We start from the raw sequence: 25,926 nt of genomic DNA, 5'->3' as shown, positions 1-25,926 counted from the left end.
AAAAATATTGGTTTAGGAGATGACTTGGGAAAATATAATACAATGATAGTGGAAAAAGAAAACCAAAATACTGAACTATCCATACTATAATCTATCTATCTGAAAATTATATACATATATAAATATACTATTTCCTTCCTATTTCACATTCTGTCTTCATATTCTAACAGAATTTTCTGCAACACTCCCGAGCTATTTCTTGCCTCCAGTAGGTCATATAATCAAGAATGGATTGCACTTAACCAAAGCATCTCCACTACTGTTAGAAAGAATTTGTCATGTTCACATTTTCATTTTAGCCTATCATGGAGTATTGGTCTGAATATGGAAAAAAACCTAGACAACAAACAGGGGTATGGATTCAGAAATTATGGTTGGCTGTTTATTTCTAACATGTAGTTGATATAGTAACATCATTATTTTCTAGATTGTTTTTTTAGCCCACTTTACCAAAAAAGGCAGTTCTATACCTGACCTTAATCTACACATTGATCATTTTTAAAAGAGCCACATATTTCTTCAATAATAAATAATAGTATTTTAATTCTTTTATTTATCTTTTTCATTTTCAGCTTCAGTGAGTTATAACTGACAAGTAATAAACTGCACATTCTTAAGTATGTAATTTGATAAACTTTGATGTATGTGTGCACACCTGTGGCATTAGTTATCTATTGTTGTGTTACAGCTTACCTCCCAAATTAAGGGTTTAAAACAGCAAGCATTTGTTATCCTACAAATATTTCTGTGGATCAGGAATTTGGGAGTGGTGTAGCTGGGTGGCTCAGGCTCAGGGTATCTCATGTTGCTCCAATCAAGATGTTTGAAGGGCTGCAGATGGTAAAGAACCTGCCTGCCAATGCAGGAGACACAAGAGACGTGGGTTCTATCCCTGGGTCGGGAAGATCCCCTGGAAAAGGAAATGGCAACCCACTCCAGTATTCTTGCCTGAAGAATTCTATGGACAGAGGATCCTGGTGGGCTACAGTCCGCGGGGTTGCAAAGAGTCAGACACGACTAAGTGACTAACACACACACGCATGCACACACACACAGACATCTGAAGATTTGACTAAGGCCAGATGATCTGCTTCCAAGATGGCACACTCTCATGGCTGTTGGCAGGAGTCCTCAGTTTTTTGCTTGCTCTTGACAGGATGCCTTAGATTACATCTGGGGGAAATATCTCCACAGTGGCTGGTTACTCCTCACAGAGTGAGTGAGCCAAGAGAGGGCAAACAAGAGAAACCTGCAGTGTTTCATGACCTGGGCTCCAAGACTATCATCACCCCCTCTTTATTCTACTTGTTAGAAGCAAGTCACGAAGTGCAGTCCACAGTCGAGGAAGGAAGATTAGGCTCTGCTCCTGGAAGGGAGGAGTATCAGAGAATCTGTGAATGTATTTTAAAAACCACACGTGCATGAAGTTAGCAGCACAATCAAGATAATGAACATACCATGTTAATTCAGATTCTAAGCCAAATGAAATGTTAATGTGCTTAATAATATTTCAACGTTGATGGTAAGTTTCTAAATTACACAAAGTATTTTCCCAAATACCACTGTTACCTTGTGTTCACAGAGGACCTTTCAGATTGAATTATTCTCAGAGTGTTTTCAAAATTGTTCTTAGAGCAGTCAGCACATCTTTTATGCATGAAGCTGGTAAACATCCAGCAATTTGGGGCCAGAAATATAAAAATTCCTTACTTGGGAGATAAACAAAGGGAAAAGGATGCAGCAGAGGATAAATAAGAATATGTACGTAAGTTATGTTTCTTTATGTCAGGCCTCTGACTCCCTCATGACCTTATCAGAAAACATTATTTGGAACGTCTAAAGAAAGAAGCTTTTCTGATAAATACTGAAAATGTGCTCTTACTTCTAGTATCAGCATCTCTACAGCAAGCACCCAGAGAGCACATTTTCCATCTCCTGAGTTTTTTCTGAGAGCAAAGGGTTTCCTCTGTCATCGCTGCTCTCACAGCACCTGTGTGATGACCACAGCATCACAAATGACATTGCCACCCTCCATGTAGTATGCACTTTGTATATATATCAGGCACTATGCTGTCTCTTGAACACACATTAGCTCATTTCTTTCTTATAAATCCGTGTAAGAGAGGAGTACTATCCTCATTTTAATTTTGTTTTTTCTTTTAAGAATGTTGGTGAAATTAAGACAACCCATGGTCACTCACTCCATCATTTGTGCACCCTTCATTCAACCACTGTTTTTTGAGCACTAGCTCCGTGCCTGCTACTGTTTAGGTGCTGGGGGTTCTGAAGGAACAAAACTGCTAAAATTCTCTACCTTCAGAATTACACGAAGGAAGTGCATTTAAACAGAGACTGTTCAAAGTCTGGATTCTTAAGCACCATATCAGTGGTTCTCAAACTTTTATGGGAGTAAACATGACCTGAGAAGCTTCGTAATAATACATCAGGTGCCAAAGTATTGGAGCTTCACCTTAAGCATGACTCCTTCCAATGAATATTCAGGGTTGATCTCCTTTAGGAGTGACTGGTTTGATCTCCTTTCAGTCCAAGAGACTCTCAGGAGTTTTCTCCAACACCACAGTTCAGAAGCATCAATTCTTTGGTGCTCAGCCTTCTTTGGCCACTTTATGCAAAGAGCCAACTCAGTGGGAGAAACCCTGATGCTGGGAAAGGCAGGAGGAGAAGGGGATGACAGAGGATGAGATGGTTGGATGGCATCCGAGATTCAATAGACATGAGTTTGAGCCAACTCCAGGAGATAGTGAAACACAGGAAAGCCTGGTGTGCTGCAGTTCATGGAGTCACAGAGAGTTGGACACGACTGAGTGACTGAACAAGAACAACAACCTTCTTTATGGTCCAAATCTCACATCCATACATGACTACTGGAAAAACCATGGCTTTGACTATAGGGACCTTTGTTGACAAGGTAATGTCTCTGCTTTTTAATATGCTGTCTAGCTTTGCCGTAGCTTTTCTTCCAAGAGGCAAGCGTCTTAATTTCATGGCTGCAGTCACCATCCACAGTGATTTTGGAGCCCAAGAAAATAAAATATGTCAGTTTCCACTTTTCCCCCTTCTACTTGCCTTGAAGTGATGGGACTGGATGCCATGATATTAGTTTTTTGAATGTTGAGTTTTAAGCCAGCTTTTTCACTCACTTCTTTCACCCTCATTGAAAGGCTCTTTAGTTCCTCTTTGCTTTTAGCCATTAGATTGGTTTTCATCTGCATTTCTGAGGCTGTTGCTATTTCTCCCAGCAGTCTTGATTCCAGCTTGTGATTCATCCAGCCCAGCATTCTGAATACCGTACTCTGCATATAAGTTAAGTGAGCAGGGTGACAATATACAGCCTTGTCATACTCCTTTCTCAATTTGGAACCAGTCTGTTGTTCCATCACTGGTTCTAACTGTTGCTTCTTGGTCTACATACAGGTTTTTCAGGAGGCAGGTAAGGTGGTCTGCATTCCATCTGTTTAAAAGTTTTCCAGTTTCTTGTGATACACACAGTCAAAGACTTTAGCATAATCAATGATTCAGAAGTAGATGTTTTTCTGGGACTCTTTTGCCTTCTCTGTGATCCAGAAAATGTTGGCAATTTGATCTCTGGTTCCTCTGCCTTGTCTGAATCCAGCTTATATATCTGGATAGTCTCAGTTCACATACTGCTGAAGCCTAGCTTGAAGGATTTTGAGCATAACCTTGTAGCATGTAAAGTGAGCAAATTATTACAGTAGTTTGAACACTCTTTGTCATTGCCCTTCTTTGGGGTTGGAATGAAAGCTGACCTTTTCCAGTCCTGTGGCCACTGCTGAGTTTTCCAAATTTGCTGACATATTGAGTGCAGCACTTTAACAGCATCATCTTTTATGATTTGAATAGCTCAGCTGAAATTCCATCACCTACACTAGCTTTGTTCATAGTAATGCTTCCTAAGGCCCACTTGACTTCATACTTACTCCAGAATGTCTGGCTCTAGGTTAGTGATAACACCATGGTGGTTATCTCACTCATTAAGACCTCTTTTGTATAGTTCTCTGTGTATTCTTGCCACATTTTCTTAATATCTTCTGCTGCTTTTTAGGTCCTTACCATTTCTGTCCTTTATTGTGCCCATCTTTGCATGAAATGTTCCCTTGATATCTCTTGTTTTCTTGAAGAGATCTCTAGTATTTCCCATTCTATTGTTTTCCTGTATTTCTTTGCATTTGTCACCTAAGGCTTTCTTATCTCTTCTTGCTGTTCTTTGGAACTCTGCATTCAGATGGTTATATCTTTCCTTTTCTCCCTTGCATTTTTCTTCTCTTCTTTCCTCAGCTATTCATGAGTCCTCCTCAGACTACCACTTTGCCTTCTTACATTTCTTTTTCTTTGGGATGGTTTTAGTCACTGCCTCCTGTGCAGTGTAATGAACTCCCATCTGTTATAGCCACGCGTTCCGGGAAACTAGCTCACTCAGAAGGACGATGCAGATAGTGAAGTGCAGTTTATTACACCGGCGGGCCCAAGCCAGAGTCTCCTCTTAGCCAAGGACCCCGACCAGCATTTGTGAAAATCTTTTATACCCCATGTGTACGTGTTTGAACCCACCACCCAATTTCCTTGTGACTTACATAAACAAAGGAAAGGTAAATACAATCACAATAACCCCATCATTCATGTGTTATGTGTTCAAACAGTCAATAATCAATAAGCCAGAGGTTACATTCCAAACAGTCAATAATCAATAAGCCCAAGGTTACAGAAAAAAATTTATGACCTGTCCGGAGGTAGGGGGAGGAGTGTATGTTTTCTCTTAGGTGATGAGTAACCTGGATACAACCTTCAAGATTCCCCTGTCCGGAGGGGGTCTTATCCTTCTATTGTCATTTCCACAGGCGCTAAGCACAGAGTTCAGAGTCCATTAGAGAGGTGGCCGAGCATGATCAGCACGAACAGGCCTAAGATGGAGTCCAGGCCCTATGAATTCCTTCTTCACATCCATAGTTCTTCAGGCACCCTGTCTACCAGATCTAATCCCTTGAATCTATTTGTCACCTCCACTGTATAATCATAAGGGATTTTGATTTAGCTCATACCTGAATGATCTAGTGGTTTTCTCTACTTTCTTCAATTTAAGCCTGTATTTTGCAATAAGAAGCTCATGATCTGAGCCACAGTCAGCTCCAAGTCTTGTTTTTGCTGACTGTATAGAGCTTCTGCATCTTCAGCTGCAAAGAATATAATCAATCTGATTTCAGTATTGACCATCTGGTGATGTCCATGTGTAGACTCGTCTCTTGTGTTGTTGGAAGAGGGTGTTTGCTGTGACCAATATGTTCTTTTAGCAAAACTCTGTTAGCCTTTGCCCTGCTTCGTTTTGTACTTCAAGGCCAAACTTTCCTGTTACTCCAGGTATCTCTCGACTTCCCACTTTTACATTCTAATCCCCTATAATGCAAAGGGACTGGAATCCCCAGGAGGTCTGACATTGAAGGACAGCGGGATTTAGAACTTCGACAGGACTTGGGGGAAACAGCGCCCAGACAAAACCTTGTGTGCACCAAGACCCAGGGGAAAGAAGCAGTGTCCTCGCAAGAAACTGAGCCAAACTTGCCTGTGAGTGTTTGAGAGTCTCCTGCGGAGGCATGGGTTGGCAGTCACCTGTCACAGGGACAGGAGCACTGGCAGCAGCAGTCCTGGGAGGCACGTGTTGGCATGAGTCCTTTTGGTGGTCGCCATTAGCCCAGCCAGAGCCCATGGAGTTGCAGAAGAGTAGGACGATTTAATGCCTAAACGACAAAAAAGGCACAGTAATGGCTCCTCCTAAAGATGTTCTCTCTTAACCACTGGAACCTGTGGAGGTGTTACATTATAGGGCAAAGGGGAGTTTGCATGTGTAATTAAGCTTATTGATCCTAAAGTGGAGATTATCCTGGTTTGTTCAGGTGGGACCAATGTAATCACATGATCCCTTAAAAGCAGAAGAGGAGGGTGAAGGGCTGTGACAGAAAGGGAAGTTAGAGAGATTTCAAGAGTGAGCTGTGTTTGAGGTGCAGGCTCTAAGACATAAAGGTCATGTGCAGTGACTGGAGACAGGCTTCTAGGAGCTTATTCAAAGCATGGAAGAGGCTCTAGGAGCAAAGACTGGTCTTGGGTGACAACCAGCAAGCAACCAAGAACCTCAACCCTACAACCACGAGGAATTGAATTTGGCCAGCCTAAAAGAGCATGGACGCAGATCATCCCCAGAGCCTCCGGTAAGGAATGTGTCTCTGTTGACACATTAATTTTTAGGCTGCTGAGACCAGTAGGACTTTTGCCTACAGAACTGTGAAATATTAATAATATCTGGGTTGTTTGTTTTAAGCTGCAAAGTTTGTTGTAAATTGTTTCGGCCTTGTAACAAAGCATGATACACAAGCAGGAGTTGGGATCCTGTCACACTGAGTGTGCACAGTTAGAATGAGTGAGTTTCTTACAGAAGATCGAGAGCACACTCCGCAGCACCTGGGTTTACCTCGGAGTAAAGAGCTGCCTGTGCCAGTCCCGCCAATGGCAAAGGTACTGTCTTTGTCCCTGTGCTGTTGCAAGAGGAATGGGCAAACTCATTTTCATGGGCCACCACTAGAAATGGCTTGAAAAGAAAAGGGTATAAAGAGGGAATTACTTCTACAGGGGCCATTCATTGTTAGGGGTTTTTCTGGGCTGCTTGTCATGATGTTGCCATGACCTCAGTAGCACCGCCCAGGGCTCCGTTTGCATGCACACATTTTGATACTAATATTAATAAAACAGCTGCTACTCCTGGACTTAATAATTCATGGTTTAATGAAGAATAGGAACAGGTGAATGGGCAACCTTAATGGCTTTTGGAATAGCTTGATAACCCATGATGGCAAAGAAAGCGCTACTTTGCTCTGTATTGGGGGAAGCTGTCCAAATTGGATAAAGCTGTATGAAACTGTGTTATCTCCTGTTGAGGTTTTTTGTTTGTTTTTGTTTTCTGTGCTTCACAAAACTGGACCACATGAAAACCACCTGAGAACCTTTAAAAAAGTACTTGACCTTGGGTCTCAGCATCAGAACATCTGATTCAATTAGTCAATATGGAGCTAATGAACCAAGTTGAAAAGCCCTTCTCTGGGCTCTTTTCTTCAGAATTGTTTCTAGTTGGATCATTCTTGTCACAACAGGGACCAAGCTGACCACCAGCCAACTTGCTGTTCCCATGCTAAAGAATCTCAGGATAATAAGAAATTCAACTCATGTGCCTGATGCGTAAAGACTTTAAAAAAAAAAATCACTTGTTGCAGGCATAGATGAATAAAATAATACACACTGCCTCAGAATATTGAAAATACCATAAAGATTGAAAATGCCATCAGTTTTAATGATCAGATCATGAAGTGACTTGAGGGTGGTCTTCATATTATATAATTAAACTCCAAGTGTTCTTTCAGATTAAATCATTGTATTTATGAGGATGGCCTGGGGATAAAATGGAAATGATAAAAAAAAAAAAAATTCCAAAAGGCTGTTATACTCTTCAATATTATAATGCCTTTGGAAGAAGTTTTTTTTCTTTTCTACTGACAATTTAAGGAAAATCTTCTAGGTCTTTACCGTTTAAGAGCAGACAGATAGTAAGAAATATATTGAAATGTCTTTTATAGTCACAGTAACCTCAGAGGATTGTTAAGGAGAGCACCAGCAATTGTGTAGTATGTGTTAATAGTAAATGTATTTTAAGCTACAGAAGGGGAAAAAGAGATTTTTCTGCATCTCATCTTAAGGTCTCGTTGAGTTTTTGATAATATATAAAAATCTTGAGTATTTTTGTGAAAGCTCTGTTTCCATCTGTAGGATTGTGGCACCTGGGAATCTAATATATTTTTCAAGACCCTTTTGTCTTTAACCAGCTTTTGATTTCTTGCCCATACTATCAAATCTCCATAAGAAATTTTCCCTTCCCTTCCGCTTGCCCTTCAGCTCAAGTATTAACAGACTGTCTTTTGTGAACGCCATCTTTTTCCTTGCTAAGCCCCTGTTAATGTGTCAGTTTCCAGAATTTCCATTACCAACACCACTCCTTCCAAAGTTCTGTTTTTAAATGTCCTTTCACTTTTGACTTGTTCTCCATTAGCCTACCCCCGTCTTTTGCCTTTTCTAGTCTATGAATAGGGCAAGGGCAAAAAGATGCCAACGGATATGTTAATTTATACTTGACCTGAAGTGATGTCAACCACAGGGAATGCATCACACCTGGTGTATCCCAGTGAGAAAGTACAAAGGAGCAGCTGCCAACTTTTCAGAAATACAATTGCCTGCCCTTCTCTTGCAAATGGTTTCGTGATTTGGTAGAAGCACAGCAATTTAAAACCTTAGCTCAGTTGGACTTGTCACCCATTTAAAAGACTGCTGGCTGCTTTGACATGAACAATGTAGTCACCGCTGCTAAGATGAGGTTGTGCTTTTCTTGGTTAGCTTGAAAATTATTAAAGAAAAAGAACTTTAAGTGTCTGTTTCAGAATGGACCTTAAAAAGATAGCTGTTGTTCATTTCATCATAAGTAGTTGTTGGAAGCTCTGTGCCCTACAGATTAGTAAAAATATTAGGAAAGGACAAAAGCAACTCATTTGAGATAGTTGTACAGAAAATAAAGCACATAGAAGCAGAAGAGATAGAAACAGGAGTACAAATGGGAGAATAAGACTTGGATGGAAAGAGTATCAATTTTTTGCTTATATTTTTTAATTCAGCTCTCTTTAACATAGAATGATATGTAAGCCTCTTGAAATAAGGCAAAATAAAACCCTTTTTAGAATATCCTTAGTAGCCTTTTCTTGTATTTTCAAAGTACCTGAAAGAATAGTATCTTCACCATTACCAATTGATTCTCTGCCCAGTGCAAACTTTCTCCTCCATTGCTATTCTAAACCTGTCCCTGTCAAGGTGACTGGTAATCTTGAGTTTTCTCCACATTATCTGAAAATGTGGACCACTCCTATATCAAAACCTGCTCCTCTCTCAGCTTCTTGTCTCCCAGCCTTGTCCCATTCTCCATTTATCTCTTTTTTAAAAAATTGAATACTTGATTTACAGTGCTGTTAATTACTGCTGTACAGAAAAGTGACTCAGTTATTCATACACATTCTTTTTCATATTTTTCCCAGTGTGACTTATCACAGGATACTGAATATATTGCACTATACCGTAGGACCTTGTTGTTTATTCATTCTATATATACCAGTTTGCAATGTGCTAATCTTGAACTCCTAATCCAACTATCTCTCACTTGCCACCCATTTGGCAACCACTAGTCTATTCTCTATGTCCCTGATATGTTTCTATTTCATAGATAGGTTCATTTGTGTCATATTTTAGACTTCACTTATAAATGCTATCATATGGTATTTGACTTCATTTAATATGATAATCTCTAGTTGCATCCATGTTGCTGCAAATGGCATTTTGTTCTTTTTAATGGCTGAGTAGTATTCCATTGTATATATGTACCACATCGTCTTTATCCATTCATCTGTTGATAGATATTGAGGCTTTTTTTCGGTACTTAATATGTGTGCCTTGCTCGGTCGCTCATTGCATATTTGCACCCTTAAACAGCATCAGTCACGTACCTTACCCTATTCCCTGGTAACCATCATTTTAATGTCTTTATGAGTTTGATGTTTTTATATTTCACACACGTGTTATTATACAGTACTTGACTTTCTCCATCTGTCTTATCTCACCTAGCATAATGTACTCAAGATCTATCCATGTTGTTGCAAATGGAAGGAGGTCCTTCTTTCTCATGGGTGAACAATTCCACATATTTTTTATCCATTCATGAATATTTAGGTAGTTTCTATGTCTTGGCTTTGAGAATAATACTGCAGTAAGCATGGGAGTGCATACAGCTCTTCAAAGTCCTGTTTTTATTTCCTTTGGCAATGTTATAGGAAAACTCAGTTTTCCTCCTTCCACTGTAGGAAAAATCTCAGTTCTTCCCTACTGTGAGTTCTTCCCTGTGAATCTCCTATTACTTCTCATAAAAGACACTTCACTTCTGGTCAACAGATGTGTGGAAGTTTTTCCCCACACCAAGTAATTTTCTGACAGCAGCTAGATGTCCTATGTGCTTAGTCACTCAGTTGTGTCCAGCTCTTTGTGACATCATGGACTGTAGCCTGCCAGATTCCTCTGTCCATGGGATTCTCCAGGTAAGAATACTAGAGTGGGTTGCCATGCTCTTCTCCAGGGGATCGTCTCAATCCAGGGATTGAACCCAGTCTTCCACATTGCAGGTGGATTCTTTACCATCTGTGCTACCAGGGAAGCCCAGATTTGCAACTAGTGTCTAGGTAACTACCTGGATAGTATCAAGTCCCATAGGTTCAGGGCTCAGCCCCACAAGACTCCCCCCTTCCCCTACTTTAGACACAAGTTGCAAACTCAGGTTGTCACCTGCGCTTTTGACAAAATGGCTGTCGATTGGAAGTTGCAATGACCCCTTCCTCATGTTTAATTAATCTGCTAGAGAGGCTTACAGGACTTGGAAATGTTTTACTTTTTACCAGGATATGTTGAAGGATGTGGTTGAACATCCAGATGGAAGACATGAGTAGGGCACTGTCTGTGGGAAGGAATACAGAGCTTCATGCCCTCTCTAGGCATGCCACTCTCCTAGCATCTCCATGTGTTCACCAGTCTGGAAGATGTCCAAGCTCTGTACTCGTGGGATTTTATGGAGGCTTCCCTACAGAGGCCTGAGCAATTGTTAACTCCATTTCTACTACCCCTCCCCTCTCTGGAGGATGAGGAGTGGGGCTGAAAATGCCAAACTTCTAATCCTGGCTTGGTCTTTCTGGTGACCAACATCCATCCAGAAGCCCACTCAGGCTCATCTCAGTATAACAAATAAGAGCGCTAAGGGTATTATCACTTAAGAAATTACAAGAGTTGGGGAGACTGTGCAAGATGATGGAGTAGAAAGACCCTGAGCTCACCTCCTGTCACAGGCACCCCCGAATCACAACTATTTGCAGAACAACCATTGATGAAGAATACCAGAGCCTGTAAAAAAAAAAGATCTTCTACAAATAAGATGAGGAGCGACAGAACTATGGTATAGCCAAATCCCATATCCTCAGGGTAGAAGGTTTCACAAACAGGAGAATAATTACAATTGCAGAGGTTCTCCCAAAGGAGTGAGAGGTCTGGAGGTCCTGCACTAGGAAGAGAGCCCCTAGAGCATTTGGCTTTGAAGGCCAGAGGGGTTTACTTATGGACACAGGCTTCCCTGATAGCTCAGTTGGTAAAGAATCTGCCTGCAATGCAGGAGACCCTGGCTTGATTCCTGGGTCGGGAAGATCCCCTGGAGAAGGGAATGGCTACCCACTCCGGTATTCTGGCCTGGAGAATTCCATGGACTGTATAGTTCATGGGGTCTCAAAGAGTCGGACATGACTGAGCGACTTTCCCTTTCGGGCTTCCCAGGTGGTGCTAGTGGTAAAGAACCCGCCTGCCAAAGCTTGAGACCTAAGAGACACCAGTTTGATCCCTGGGTTGGGAAGATCCTGACCCCTGGGTTGGGAAGATCCCCTGGAGGAGGGCATGGCAACCTACTCCAGTGTTCTTGCCTGGAGAATCCCCATGGACAGAGGAGCCTGGCAGGTTGCAAAGAGTCAGACATGACTGAGCACAGCACAGCAAGTTTTTAACAGTTTAAGTTCAAATGCATCTAAAGCTCTACATTTTAATCTATCCCACTTCATTTTACATTCTTGATGTCATATTTAACATCTTATTTTGTATTGTTATTATTCACTCACTAAGTTTTGTCCGACTCTTTGAGACCCCATGAACTGCAGCATGCCAGGCTTCCCTGTCCTTCCCTATCTCCTGGAATTTGCTCAAACTCAAGTCCATTGAGTCGGTGATGCCGTCCAACCTCAGTTGCCCTCTTCTCCTCCCGCTCTCAATCTTTTCAAGCATCAGGGTCTTTTTTTCCAGTGAATTGGCTCTTTGTATCAGGTAGCCAAGGTATTGGAGCTTCAGCATCAGTCCTTCTAATGAATATTCAGGGTTGATCTCCTTTAGGATTGACTGGTTTGATTTCCTTGCAGTCCAAGGGACTCTCAAGAGTCTTCTCCAGCACCACATTTCGAAAGCATCAGTTCTTCGGCACTCAGCTTTCTTCATGGTCCAAATCTCACATCCGTACGTGACTACTGGAAAAACCAAGTTTTGACTGTTACAGAAGCATATTGGAAGTCAGACCCTTAGGCAGCAGCTTTTAAAATACACAAATATATAGTCTTATGTGACTGTACACATAACTTTCACTGGCCACAGAGCCATGCAATAAAGGCATCTTATGAGTGGCAATTGCAGAAATTGGGGTGCTAGTTGAGTCCTTTAGAAAAGATATCAGTGGCTTAGAGCAAGGCAAAGGGAGAGCTGGACTCCACAGATGGAGTCCAGTGGCTTCTGTCCGTTGAAAGCCCCTCCTTTAGGCCCTAGACATGCAACAAACTAGAAGCCTGTTCCCCAGGCTGAAGCTCCAGAAGAAGCAAATAGACCTCTATTACATAAAGACTGGAGGGGTGTTTCAGTCTGCTGTCTGCACAGTTCCTTGGGGAGTGGAAGCTTGCTAAGAACCATTTCTCTGCTTATCACCAGCCCTTGGAACTCAGGGAAGCAATCCCCGCTGGTTTGATTGCTAGGCAATCAAGGGGCTTTCCCTGGTGGCAACCACAAAAACCAAGGCCCTGGACATAAAGCCTGGACATCAGACACGTGAAAGAGCCCTCCTCTTAGGGTGTGGCAGAGGGAGAGCGTGAAGATGGTGCCTGTCTTTGAGGTTCCTGGAGATTTCATGGAGCTCTTAGGTGTTTGTTTAGTTAGAAACCTGCCCTGCAGGCTGCAGCCCTGAAGATAAGCTAGTTGACTGCTTTCACAGAAATGCTGGCTTCCTCAGTCTGTTGCCTCTTGCTGTGCTTTGGGAGTGGCACCCATGTAAGAACTCTTTCTCCATTATATGTTAGGACTCTCAAACTTGAGCTCAAGTGGCCACCAGACCCAGGTGCTTTGGAGGTGTTACCTGGGCAGCAGTGGCTCAAAGCAGCATGCCAGACAAGGGTAAAAGCTCCTTTCTGAGAGATAAATGTGAGCTGGAGAATGAGAGAGAGCGAGCACAGAGATGGTGCCCTTCAGGCTAACACATTATGTGAAGAGGCTTATCTGCTTGCCTTAAAGCGTGGGCTCCTCTCAGTTAATTGCCTCCATGCTGGTCTCTGAGGCAAGTGAGTCAGAGCCCAGAAACTCTTTATGGGTTGTTTCTCGTTTGCTATACACTTTGGGTTTCATGGATGTGATCCCCATTGACTTTAAAAGCTAGGTGTTTGGGGGTTTATCTCAGATGCATATTTCATGAGTTGGGGTGCCTGATGTGCTCCACAGGGAGAAGCCCTGGGTTTTGAGTTCCCTCCTGATTGTGGACATCAAATCCAGGATGGAGTTTATGGTGAGATTGTGTCTCAGCTTCTCTTACCTGCTTTGCTTTTTTGTTTTTTAATTTGCTTAATGTGTAAGGGTTGCTCAGGTAGTTTTTATGGTTTTTTCCAGAGGACGTTTTTTGATACGTAGCTGCAGATTCAGTATGTTCATGGGATGAAGTGAGTTCAGGATCTTCTATGTCACCATCTTGAACCGGAACCTATACTTTGTCTTTTAGTTAATGGAACTAATATGTACTTAATCAGCTGAGCCAGGAATGTCAGTGTCAGTCAGTTTCTAGTTCTTACTCTTCAAATCTTATTGGTCACCATTACCTACCTTCTAAATTGTGTATCCTATACTCGTCACTACGGAGCCACTTTATTTAAGCTGTGCTGGGTCTCTGTTGGGCTCTATGTTGTGGTGCACGGGCTTCTCTGGTTGTAGAGCGTGGGCTCCAGTGTGGGCTTAATTGTCCCTCGGCAAGTGGGATCTTAGTTTCCCAACCAGAGATTGAAATCACGTCCTGTTAAAAATACATTCACTTTGTTTCTAGTTCAAGCTTAGTACTGTACCTAGGATTGTAGAAGAGAAGGGGACCAAATTGGAAATAGGCATCCTAGGATCAAAAATAATACAAATTGAAGGGAGATGAAAAAAGTTCTCAGACCAAGACTGATAAATTCAGGAATATAGTCTCTTAGATATTTATTGTAATCTCCAAAAAATAAAACAAGATTAACCCAAAGAACAAAAACCACTTTCTATACAGAATTCACATACAAACTTAATACCTAATAGAGCACATACAGTTCTTACACAATTAATTTCAATAAGGAGAATTAAAACTTCACAATGTGAATACACTTTATAGCTTTAAACCCAGACAAAAGCTCCTGTGGACACATGAAGAGTCACAATAATTGCTGTGCAGCAGTAGTTTTCAGATAAAATCACGATCACTATATGAAAGCATTAAGCTGTTACTCAATTTTTTCTCAAGAAGAGCTCCACAGTGCAGTCACTGAGGAGGAGCCAAAAGTGCCTGGTTACAAAGGAAGGTCTTCATCTATGCACTTCCCCAACGGTCTTTACGGGAAACACAGAACCACAGAAAAATCTCTGGGCACACATCTGCCTGGTTGATGTTGGCCTCGACAGTGTCTTGTGGTTTGGTGCGTGGGCAAAATGTCTAAATCAGTGGTCCTAATGAGCTTCAAATCAGTCTGTGTTTTGGAATGAGTCTGGGGCTGCTCAGCAACACCGAGGAATATGATGATGCTACAGGGGGACAAAGACACAGAGCCAAACTGGGGCAATTTGTGGGGTTTCTGAGGGCCAGTCTGGTTCTCTGCAGAAAAACCATGATCTCTAGCTGCCAGCTCTGTCACCCTTCCATTCAAAGGAGCAAACTGTAACCTTTCCCATGCATTTGCCTGCACAGTCTCCTCTAATTCTTTCTCTTGTCATGTCTCACCTCTTCAGGGGAGCCATTCTTGACTCCTGTTTTTATAGGTCTCCCATTCTCTGTGTTCCTATATCCTGGCATAATGTACCATTTAGATTATATCCTGGCATTTTGTTCCTTGTGCTTCAGTCAGTAAGCTTATTAGGGGCCAGAGCCATACCTCTTCCATGTTTGATTCCCCCAGCACTGAGCACGTGCTATTTAGTAACTGTTGGTAACTAAACATTTAAACACACCCTTAAATTATCATTCTCACGTTGGCTACCTGCTTACATTTTCTTTTTTTAATTTGGCGCAAAGTCATCTCTAATATCCCTGTTCACCCACCTCTATTTCATCAGTGGGTGGGAAAGATGAGTACAAAATTTTATCTATCACATGTAAAATAGGGCCACGTATCACTGGTGGTGGCCCAAAGCCATTTTATGTGATTGGCACATCTTCACATGTCAATTTCAGGCAACTGCCATAAAGAGAACTGAAGGCTTTCTATGATGTACCGAGGGTCACGGTCATCTAAAACCACTGCCCTTCATCATTTTTAGTGAAAAACGTCACTTTTCTTCCCAAGGGTATTATGATTTACTCTAACTAAATGAAAAAGCAAACCACTATATTAAAATGAGTGCTTTGCCTTAAAAATTGGCAAATAGGAGTTTAAGATAGTTGTCCTACTTGAAACTTCATATTTATAAACACAGTTTTTGGTAATCCAGCAACCAGGCCTCACTTCTTGATTTTTCCATCTCAGTGAAGTTGTAGACCACAAATTATGAGACTAATCAAGGGGGTCTGAGGATGAATATATGAGTTTATGATGATATACCAAAATGATTTAAGGGTTTTGACTTGTTTCTCTTATATTATCACTGTGGACAATTGAGAATTGAAAGTCAGTATAACAACAACATAAAAAGAAATCAATATCTTAGAGTTCCCAGGACTGACAGTGTGAAATTTGCATACAAAATACAGGGTTAACAATAAAATATACACACAAATATGAGTGAAAATTCTTAGTAGACAGAACATGGGATTAACATTTCAGAGAAAAATAAAAATGACTTATGTGCATATTTTTTCTTAGGTTTCTAAATTAACCTCTTATAAAAGGCTTCAGGAGAAAAAAAGCTTCAGGAGAATTTGTAACTAAAGAAGGGAACACCTGTTCAAAATAAACTAACAGCCATTCTGTCTTGAAAATAAAACCCACAATTCTAAAAGGCAAATTGACATATATTCGCAGATACTAAATGTTTGGTCTTAATTAGGAATAAAACATACTTTGAAGTAGGCACAGAAGAGTTTCACATGACACCAATAAGGTATTTACTGTATAAATTGCACCACTAGACAAATACAGCTACAAGAAATAATTTGAGCAAGTCAAACAGCCATCAAAGCATCTCACACATTCATTATAATTCACTCTTTCATACTAGTTTATATACACTGAGTAAGTCATTAAATATTGCACTTATTGGCCCATGAACCCTCAATTCTGAGGTGTTGAAAAATAGAAAACAAATCTATTTTTTACAACATATTTCATGCAACATTTAAGACATTTCAGTTCCACAAACACCATTAAATAGTTGTACATTTGGACAGGGCAACGGTATCACATCACGTCTGACATTAACAATATATTAACAGGAATTAACAGGAAGTTTTCATTCAGCACATATCCTAGGGATGATGAGAAAATGTATGGAAAACCATCATTCCAAGACAGCAAACAACCCCCAGACTTCACTTTTATGAGGAGTATGGAACCACTAGACAGATGCAAGCTCGCTCACGTCCCTGAAAGGCCAGGTGTCTGCGGCTCACGTACCATCTGCATCTTTAAGAACAGCGTTCATGAACCTAAGCAACCTTTAGTGCCAAACAACATAAACATGGAAATATTTCCATTAAGAAGTAAAGCCACAGCCAACTCTCAGTTGTCCACAATGAAGGAAAGTATGAACACAGGTGAACAGAATACACAGGTAACCCCCTCCCATGCCCCAAGCTCATTTCAGCAAATAATGACTGGTTACAGTTACAGTTCAGTAAATGGATCAATGGGAGGTAAATGGTGAAACTTAAGTCTCATTTCCCATTCTTGGTCCTGTCATTCTGTGGGGGTGTGCTTGAGAAAATTAAAATGATAAAAAATCAGGAACTAGAAAAGAGAACTGTAAATAGAAAGCTCAATTTGTCCACTGTCTCGATGGTCTGATTTTAACACTTAAACTCTGACAAAGACTTTGCAATAATTTCTTTTCCCTAGAACGTTTGCAAATTATATCCTCTCTATCCTCTCCTTTTAATGGAAATCAGTTCTATGCACAGACATACAAACCTAGTCAGTGTGAAGAACCTATTTTGTAGACCTTTTTAAAGAAAACGCCAGTTCCAGCTGGAGCATAGTAAAGCTTCCTTTTCCCTGGCACTGAGAAAGCACCATAGATGGGACTTCTCCTTCATAGAAAAGTGTGTTTGAGTGTGTATGTTCTGGGAGGGCCAACACTCTTGTGGCCCAAATGTAAATAGCTTAATCCATTTAAGGGAAATATTTGATTAGCATGTCAAGCATTCCTGTAAAGGTTTTTAAGAAACCAAAAATATTTATTTATGAAGTAACAATAGGTGGATATATTTTAAATAAATTCTCCAGACATGTTTTTGCCCCCCTAGGGGATACTGGGTTTTCGGAATCTGGAGCCCTGTAGTTGTACTGTAGAGATAATCAAGACTTTTTTTTTTCCTGGTTATAAGCTTCATCTTTTATCCACGTTTTCCCAGTTTGTTTCAGAATATAAAACAGGTTTATGTCTTTGATTGGCTTTGATCAAAAACTACCTAAAATATAAAGGACTCTAAAAAGCTGACCCTATTGGTTCAGCTCATCAGACAGACTTCACCACTTTACTGGCAGACCCCTAAAGCACAGGTAGTTTACTCAAAAGGGCAAAGCCAAGCAGAGATGGAGAGGCTGGCTTCCAGGGGGTGATTAGAAAGGCCACACGGGTCTGGCTGCTCACGCGGCGCCCTGACACAGCACACCGAGTAAGTACACACAGAAAGGATCAGCGAGTCCTAGCTACCAGTCACGCACACTGTCATCTGGAAAGACAGACCACCTCCCCAGTATACCCCACCAAAACTTCCTGATGGAGCATTCCAGTAGCATATGAAAATGATTAAACACTTTATGGCTTGGAAGGGTTTTAGTCATGACTTTTAAGACTTAGATTAGTTTTTCATATGCAGCTGCTACCTCAGCCTTGGTATAGCTTGGAAGAGTCTGGATACATTTTCAGTACAGTCCCACAAATGCCACATGGTTGACTGAAGCACATCCTCACCAAGCACGAAGATACACATCAGATAAAACACATCACAGTGAGCCTCGATTACCAACTACCATGCTCTGAAATTAATGTTGTTTCATGGAATTTCACTTAACAGTAGACTGTGTTTTACTTAAACAAAAAACATTGCATCCCTGAAAGTATTGTCAGCATAGACATAGTTAAAATTGTAACTTTAAGTTGGTTCCTGAAAGATAACCACTGTGCTGAACCAAAGAACTATAATTAATCTGGATAAGAGTTAAGTAGCTGAAATAGATATTTGTTTGTGGCGAATATAGATGTCTTGTATAATTGGGGTTGTACTTTAATAGAATTTATAGTTTGCATTTAATGTAACACTGCTGCAGCTTTCTCTGTAGCCAAAGGCATCATCATAGTTCCCTTTCCAAATAAAAATCTTAGCACTTATTTATTAGGCAGCAGAAGGTAATGATTTTAAGTGAACCTAAGGAGGAGGTTAGAAGTTCAAGGCAGTGGAAGCTGTTCAGGGAGGGCAGTGACAATGAATTAATTCACTGACTTAAAGCAGTTCTTCTTAGGAGCCCAGACATACAGTGCTAACTTGTAAACTGCTATCTTAGGATTCAAGTTCCATGCACCTTCTATATCTACTCACATCCCCAAAAGCTGAAATGCAGATCCACTCCATGAATGACTGTGTAGAGGAAATAATTTCCAGTCCAATTTTTCATTTACATTTAGAACAGAAAGGAAGTCCCCAGACCAAAGCTCTTGGAAATATCTGCTCAAAACAATCAAGGTTTGATTATAAAAGTAATCAGAGAGATGGGGTGATGGCAGAGGAAGACAAATTCATACTTGAAACACTAATTGAATTGCATGGAGGCTAAAAGATGGTTGTCTACAATTTACACACTAACACTTTGTAAGATGTCTTTGTGCTTTTGAATACAGATTTAGTTTGGCAATTAGTAAAAAAATTATCTGTGGTTATTCAGGCTGTTGGCAGATGGAGAGAATATGGGAGGTATTGTATGCATGCGTGTGTTTATATACATTCATGTGCATGATGGCCAGAAGGCTGAAAAACCTTGGAACTATGGTGTTATAACTTATAAGTAATATAGCTTGATGCCAATAGAAGTTTACTTACTTAGTTAATCCTGGACTGATTCTTTTTTTTTGCCAAATTTGATTTTAAAGCCAAGATCTCTTGGTGAGATTAGGAATAGAGGATTTATCTCTCTTTCCATGCGCTTTATATAGCAGGAGCATTGATGCTCAATTCATTGAGCTCTGTGACAATCCTTTTTGGAAGCTTCTGGCTTGGTGAAATTCACACCAGGATGAGAGCTTCAGATTGACTCTCAAAGCAATTAGGAAGGCTCTGCTTCCACTGAGGTCTGGAAAATAGAAATTATTGAATGTTCCTCGGCACGACACCTGGCCCCGTTGTTGTGTTAAGCTCCCCTGACTGGCATAAAGTAGTACAACTTTGGTATGTTTGACATTGTGTACGTGGGTACTTGGGTTAGGTCTTCTGGTTTTAGGGCCAATTAATTCCATTAGAAATTAGCTTTTTGGGAAAAGTGTTTACAAGAGGGTAAAACTCAACTTTCTTTCCAATTTTCTACCCTCTGATTTTGCTTTCCATTTTACAATATTACACATATCAAGGGCCTTCTGAAAAAGCCATCTGAGACATCCTATTTAGTATATTTAGGTCCTTGACATCTGTATGTATGTTTGTGAGATCAGGGCAAAGATGGGATGGGAAGGTGTTCCTGGTTCTATTGCTTCATGTTAAACTGGAAAAGTCAGCTTAACAGCTATATTATTTAACATGGCCATTTTCTAGTCTAGGTTATAGAAATATTACAATATCATGCAAACAGGCATCTGTTGGAAACAAATTCGCTTTGATGGCCCCCACCTTCCCTCGCTTCCCTTCAGTTTAATTTCTGTGATTTTTGAAGCTGGTTTGCCCTGTTAAAATCTAATAAAGCATTAATGTCTTCTTGTCTTCACTAAGGCCTACCCTGCAGAGTGCCAAAGTGAATACTGCCAATTAGTAGATTTTAAGCTAAGAGGATGAGACATAATAAAAATATGGATATGCTTGAGAGATCCCAAATGCTTTCTCCTGTAATTTTACTAGTAATATATGTGATCTACTTCCCTGACTTGCAGGCATTTATTCTCCAGAGACCTCTTTAGATATATGCATCTTTCCCCATCAATATCTTGGCTTAAAAATCTTGCACTCAGCATTTTATGGGAAGTTTCTCTATTTTTTAAAAGAGAAAACAATGTTTAACATGATCACCAAAAAAGAGGAACATTCACCTAATGGGACTGTCCTTACAAATATGCCATTGTGTGCCTTCTTAAAGCCCTAGCTGTGAACCATGCTGGGTACTGATACAAATACTATATCTCTTTTTTTGCTCATTTAGACTCACCGGTGGGGTTGGTTTGCTTGTTCACTGTATAGGGTCCTCGAGAAATTTAGGAGAAAGAATCTGGTATTCAAATGATTTCCTTTCTCTTCTCAATTTGCTTATGGCATCCTAAGATATTTCTGTAATCCTCAGCTCCAAAGAGTGGTCTCTGAGTCCCTTAAGCGTGGATAAAGGCTTAAAGAATGGGGATATACCTTAAAAGTATAAATATTTGGACTTAAAAAGATTAGAGATGATAGTTGCTTTTCTTCAACCTGAGAACCATGGATATACTACTTACATGACTTCTAACCAGGTGAAAAAACCTGGGGAAGTGTGAGCAGAAGGCAGTGGTTTGGGAAGCAAGTCTACATCCTATGGGAAGAGAGACTCTAACAAGCTTCAACTTAACCTCTGTTCCAAGGGTTGATGATGGTTCCGGAAAGTTGTGGTGGTATATACCATGGGGGAAACTCAGGCCTTGGAATCCTACACTTATCATTCTGGATTAAGATGCTTGATGTATAACACATTCAGCAGATACTTCAGTTTGTCAGTGCCCTCAAATATTTAGAATGTTGGGTGGAGCAGTCCTGGGTTAGGCATTCCTTTTTTAAACATCCCAACTAAGACTACTGTTGAAATCTAGTTCCAGTCAGGTCAATATTCATTTCTTAGGAAATTTGCAAAGGCTTTAAACAATATGTTTGTTTCTTTATAGTCAGTGATCTTCTAAGTTATTAATAACATTGAAAGATAGATACATGAACCATAAACCAACCAGACTCACAACAGTCTCCCTAATCATGAGTAATATTTCCATTTGATTTTTCCATTGAGAGTAAAGCAAATAAGGTCTCCTAAGATCATCCCCTGCCCACACCACACACACAACCAAATTCTTCGTTATCATACCTACAAGTGAATCACATAATTTGAACCCATGGCACAAAAGTCAGTTGTATGAAATTATAATCAGAAGTCCCAGCAGTAGCTTAATCTAAGAAATCTGAAACAAAAAGAGCCTAGAAGACAAGTAACAAATCACATGCAAATACCAGATGTTATAGATGGATAGTCCTTACAAAGTTAAGATCACATATTTGCCACATAGTAACACAGGGAATCTCCCCAGAATTGAATGCATGTTTGAGCCACTGACATCAAAGATTTCCCTCAAATAGTTATTAGGCAGTATAAATGAAGGCTAATCAATCATTTATAAATGCTGTTTTTAGCAACCAACCCCTCTGGAGCAGCCTGTGGTGGGGGACACTAACAGCTACAGTTGGGCTGTGGTGGAGGAGGGGTTTCCTTGAGTCTTGTGTTCTGCTTTGCGGCAGTGATGGCTGGATCTGTCTCCAGGCTCTCGGACATCTTGTCACAGATGATATCCACGAGACGCTCAAATGTCTGCTTGACATTAATGTTATCCTTGGCACTTGTTTCAAAAAATTCAAATCCTGGAAGAAACACACAGAAACACAGCTTGATCATTTCCTATGTGTGCTGAAATTAAATGGGACGTGGTCACGGGAGGCTGGCAGTGACGGGTGGATATGGTTTAGGTGAGAGATAGGTGTGGGGTGTCATGTGAACATATTGCTATTCACAAACCAGGAACAACAGTACAAAGTGGAATTAGTGATAGAGCATGTTATTCTTCTCTAGACAAAAAAGTACCGTGGCAAGAGCTGGTGAAACATGAAGAATCCTCAGCACTGAGTCCGTGTCATCTCTTCCCCCAACCCCCAGTTCACCATGTAGCTTCTTATAATCTTTTCTAAGACTAGGGTTATTTGGATTTTTTTTTTTCCTCATTTTGGATTCTACCAAAGTTATTTTCATTTTTGCATTAACTTGAGACTTAGGAGACTTCATGTTCATATTCTGCTGTGAAAGGGACTCCCAAACTCCAACACAGTGCAGCCCTAACTTTTCCCATGTCTGTCCTAGTGAAGCATTTGACGGTAGGCCTTTGGTAAATTTCCAGTATTTCACTGGACACAAGGTGGCACTAAAGAATCACTGGATTTACCTTAAGTGTGCTTCAACCTCCTTTAGGAAATTTGAGTGATGTTAACCTAACAGCACTCCAGGGCTTTGTATACCATTGCATCTAGCTACTGATGCTGATTTTCCAGAGCTGCTGTTATCTGTCAGCAGCAGTGTTTTTATCAACAACATCTGGGAAAGGACACGATAAATTCAAATGAGCTGCCAGAAGTGCGAGATGGTACAAAAATGCAGTGCGAGTTTCACTCTTCCACTGATGCATCACTACCTGGGCAGAAGCAGCCTCAGTACTCTGCTCTGTACGCAATCTTACCACTCCATTGTTTGCAGTCACATTCCACTGGCTGAGCTTGCCAGTCAGTTGCCATGACAACCTCCCCACTAGGTCAGCCAGAGATTGCTCTGGTTCATTCAGGGGATGTTGATTTAGGATATACTGGGCTGAACACAGAAATGCTTTCCTAATCCATTCTGAATTTTACACCCTATAAATCCTTCTGGTTACATCTGGCCCTATCTCTGAGGAGCCACATGGATTCAGAATGATTAAATCATGTGATTTCATCCCAGCTCCTGAGGCCAAATGAGAAAAAACAGATTACTATTTTGCATCTGTGTCAAAACTGCTCTTATAACCTAGAAATACTTATTTTCTTAAGCACTATTGAAGATACACAACAACAAGCAATTTTTGTGAAAATTTATGATTTGGTTAAGATCAATGACTATGTCTGAACTTGAATTTCTCTAGTTACTGTGTAGTCTATTGTTAAAATGTGAGTGAGTAACCACAGGATTTGAGCTGAAGGAACACCATGAGTTAAGACAGGTTTTATAAAATAGCAGTGAATATTTCAAGCCCTCTTTGGCTTTTATTTCCCTTTCATTTGTCTCTCCAGATAGTGTTTATATAGCTCTCTTAAATTCTGCATTTTTTTTTACAGAAAATGCTATCTGGCTTAACAAGAATTCTCTAACATTTTGCAGTCTATTGGGCTAGCTCATTCACCTTTCAACAATGTGATCCAGATTTTGGAAAAAAGCGATTGCTTAGGTCCTCAACTTGCCTAGATGTCAGAACTATTTGCATCCTTGTAGGGATTTTCTCAGTTTTAACAGGAGGGTAATTTGTACAGAATTTCTTTTCTCCAAAGGTTTTAATTTTCTCTTCTCTCTTCTGTGACATGTCTTTTATTTATTAGCACGATTGGGAGAAGGCACTGAAATTGAATGGTATCATAAAAGATGTGGGCAATGTAAAACAAACAGTAGTCCGTGCAAACCTTTGCCAACTGTGATTCTTTTAATCTGGGCTTTGAGACACATAATGCTGCCGCTGTACAACTTGAGGTGAATAAAATGATCCTCGATCCCAACAGCCAGAATGCTCTCAGTGCCTTGACTGTCACCTGGAACCCCAGGAACAGACCACCACGTTATAACAGCCCTCCATTTACCCAGCATGGCTGGAGAAGGAGGTACCGGCCTGTGGTGAGAGGGATGAGTTGGCCACAGGAGCAGTATTTACTGGCTTCATGATCATGAGAAAGTCATGTTTTTATTCTTATGTTTCTTATTTATGACATTTGTCTCTCATTAAGCTCAAATGAGAAAATATATGTAAAAGTGCCAAGAAAACCAGAAAATGCTATAATTATACAATAATTATGTAATTAAATAATACTCTCATTAAAACAACAATAAGAGTAGCAAACTAACATTTCGATAGTTACTGTAGAACAGGTAATATTTAAAGCACTTTATACATTTTATCTATGAGGTAGGTGCCAGTATTTTCTCCAAATTATCAGTAAGGAAATGGGGGCACAAAATGGCTGAATACTTTGCTCAGACACTTACTTGACCAGCCAGTAATGGCACAGCTGGCATTTAAACTAAACATGAACATTCGCCAGCACCTTCAAAGACCCTGATGTTGGGAAACATTGAGGGCAGGAGGAGAAGGGGATGACAGAGGATGGGATGGTTGGATGGCATCACCGACACAATGGACATGAGTTTGGGTGGACTCCGGGAGTTGGTGGTGGACAGGGAGGCCTGGCGTGCTGCGGTTCATGGGGTCGCAAAGAGTCAGACATGACTGAGCGACTGAACTGAACTGACTCAGATACTCTGCAGAGGCTACCATTTGGTTCCAGTAGAATTGGAAGTTCTATGCTGACATAACAGACTTCCATCAATTTAGTTAGATTTAACACTCCCAGTGAACCAAGTGAAATATCTTTTCTTAATGATCCCAAAGATACTCTGGTATTTTATGCTGCCTAAGGTTCATCAAGGTAGCCATCAGGTCAGCTGTATGTCTATAGAGAAATATGTGAAAGGTTCCAGAAATTAGTCCCCCTCTCACTGACCACATGAGCTGTTTGTCATAAAATGAGATATTCAGGATAAAAATCAACATCATTATTTTAACATATAGTTATTTGGATTCGGGGCAAAGCAGTTTTGTTGTTGTTTAGTTGCTAGGTCATGTCTGACTCTTGCGCCTCCATGGATGTAAACCTGCCAGGCTCCTCTGTCCATGGGAGTTTTTTGGCAAGAAGATTGGAATGGGCTGCCATTTCCTTCTCCAGGGGATCTTCCTGACACAGGAATTGAACCCATATTTCTTGCATCTTCTGCATTGGCAGGCAGATTCTTTACCACTGTACCACCTGGGAACAAAGCAAGTTTACTGTGCAATAGATAATTTTCCCTTCAGGGGAATCAGTATGTTCATCCAGGCAACTTTGTGTTAGACTACACCCCACACCTATGTGTGTCCATGGTGTTGAAAGCTTGTGGACTAAATCCTTAACATTTCAGCCTTTATTTTTCCATTGAATCCTTGTTAGATTTTCTGGCCATTACCTCTCAATGTAGCATACTAACTTCAACTATGGTGGTTCAGACAGTAAGGAACCTGCCTGCAATGCAGGTTTCGAACTCGGGTTCAATCCCTGGGTCAGGAAGATCCCCTGGAGAAGGGAATGGCTACCCACACCAGTAGTCTTGCCTGTAGAATTCCATGGGCAGAGGAGTCTAGCGGCTACAATCCATGGGGTTGCAAAGAGTCGGACACGACTGAGCAACTAGCACTTTCACTTTTCAACTTCAGCAATAGCAACATGCCTTTGTTCTTAGAAATATTTAACCTCCCATCCATACGCACAATCATTGGAGAGCCAGC

General features: G+C 40.7%; 1 protein-coding gene across 9 annotated transcripts in view; it reads right to left on the bottom strand.

Moving 5' to 3' along the window:
* Window positions 1–21,763: 21,763 nt before the first annotated feature.
* Window positions 21,764–25,926, bottom strand: part of RAB3C (RAB3C, member RAS oncogene family) — a 376,080-nt gene continuing 371,917 nt past the window's right edge. For all 9 annotated transcript variants that reach the window (XM_081524311.1, XM_081524309.1, XM_081524312.1 and 6 more), the window contains one exon: window positions 21,764–22,180. In XM_081524311.1, the coding sequence (XP_081380437.1) occupies window positions 21,993–22,180 (188 nt within the window). In that variant the 3' untranslated portion in view covers window positions 21,764–21,992. The remainder of the gene's footprint in view (window positions 22,181–25,926) is intronic.

The sequence above is a fragment of the Giraffa tippelskirchi genome, chromosome 8 (genome assembly GCF_054371585.1).
Source record: "Giraffa tippelskirchi isolate mGirTip1 chromosome 8, T2T-mGirTip1v1.2.pri, whole genome shotgun sequence".
Classification (NCBI taxonomy): domain Eukaryota; kingdom Metazoa; phylum Chordata; class Mammalia; order Artiodactyla; family Giraffidae; genus Giraffa; species Giraffa tippelskirchi.
Note: the sequence above shows the minus strand (reverse complement) of the source record. Positions and strands in the feature narration are given on the sequence as shown.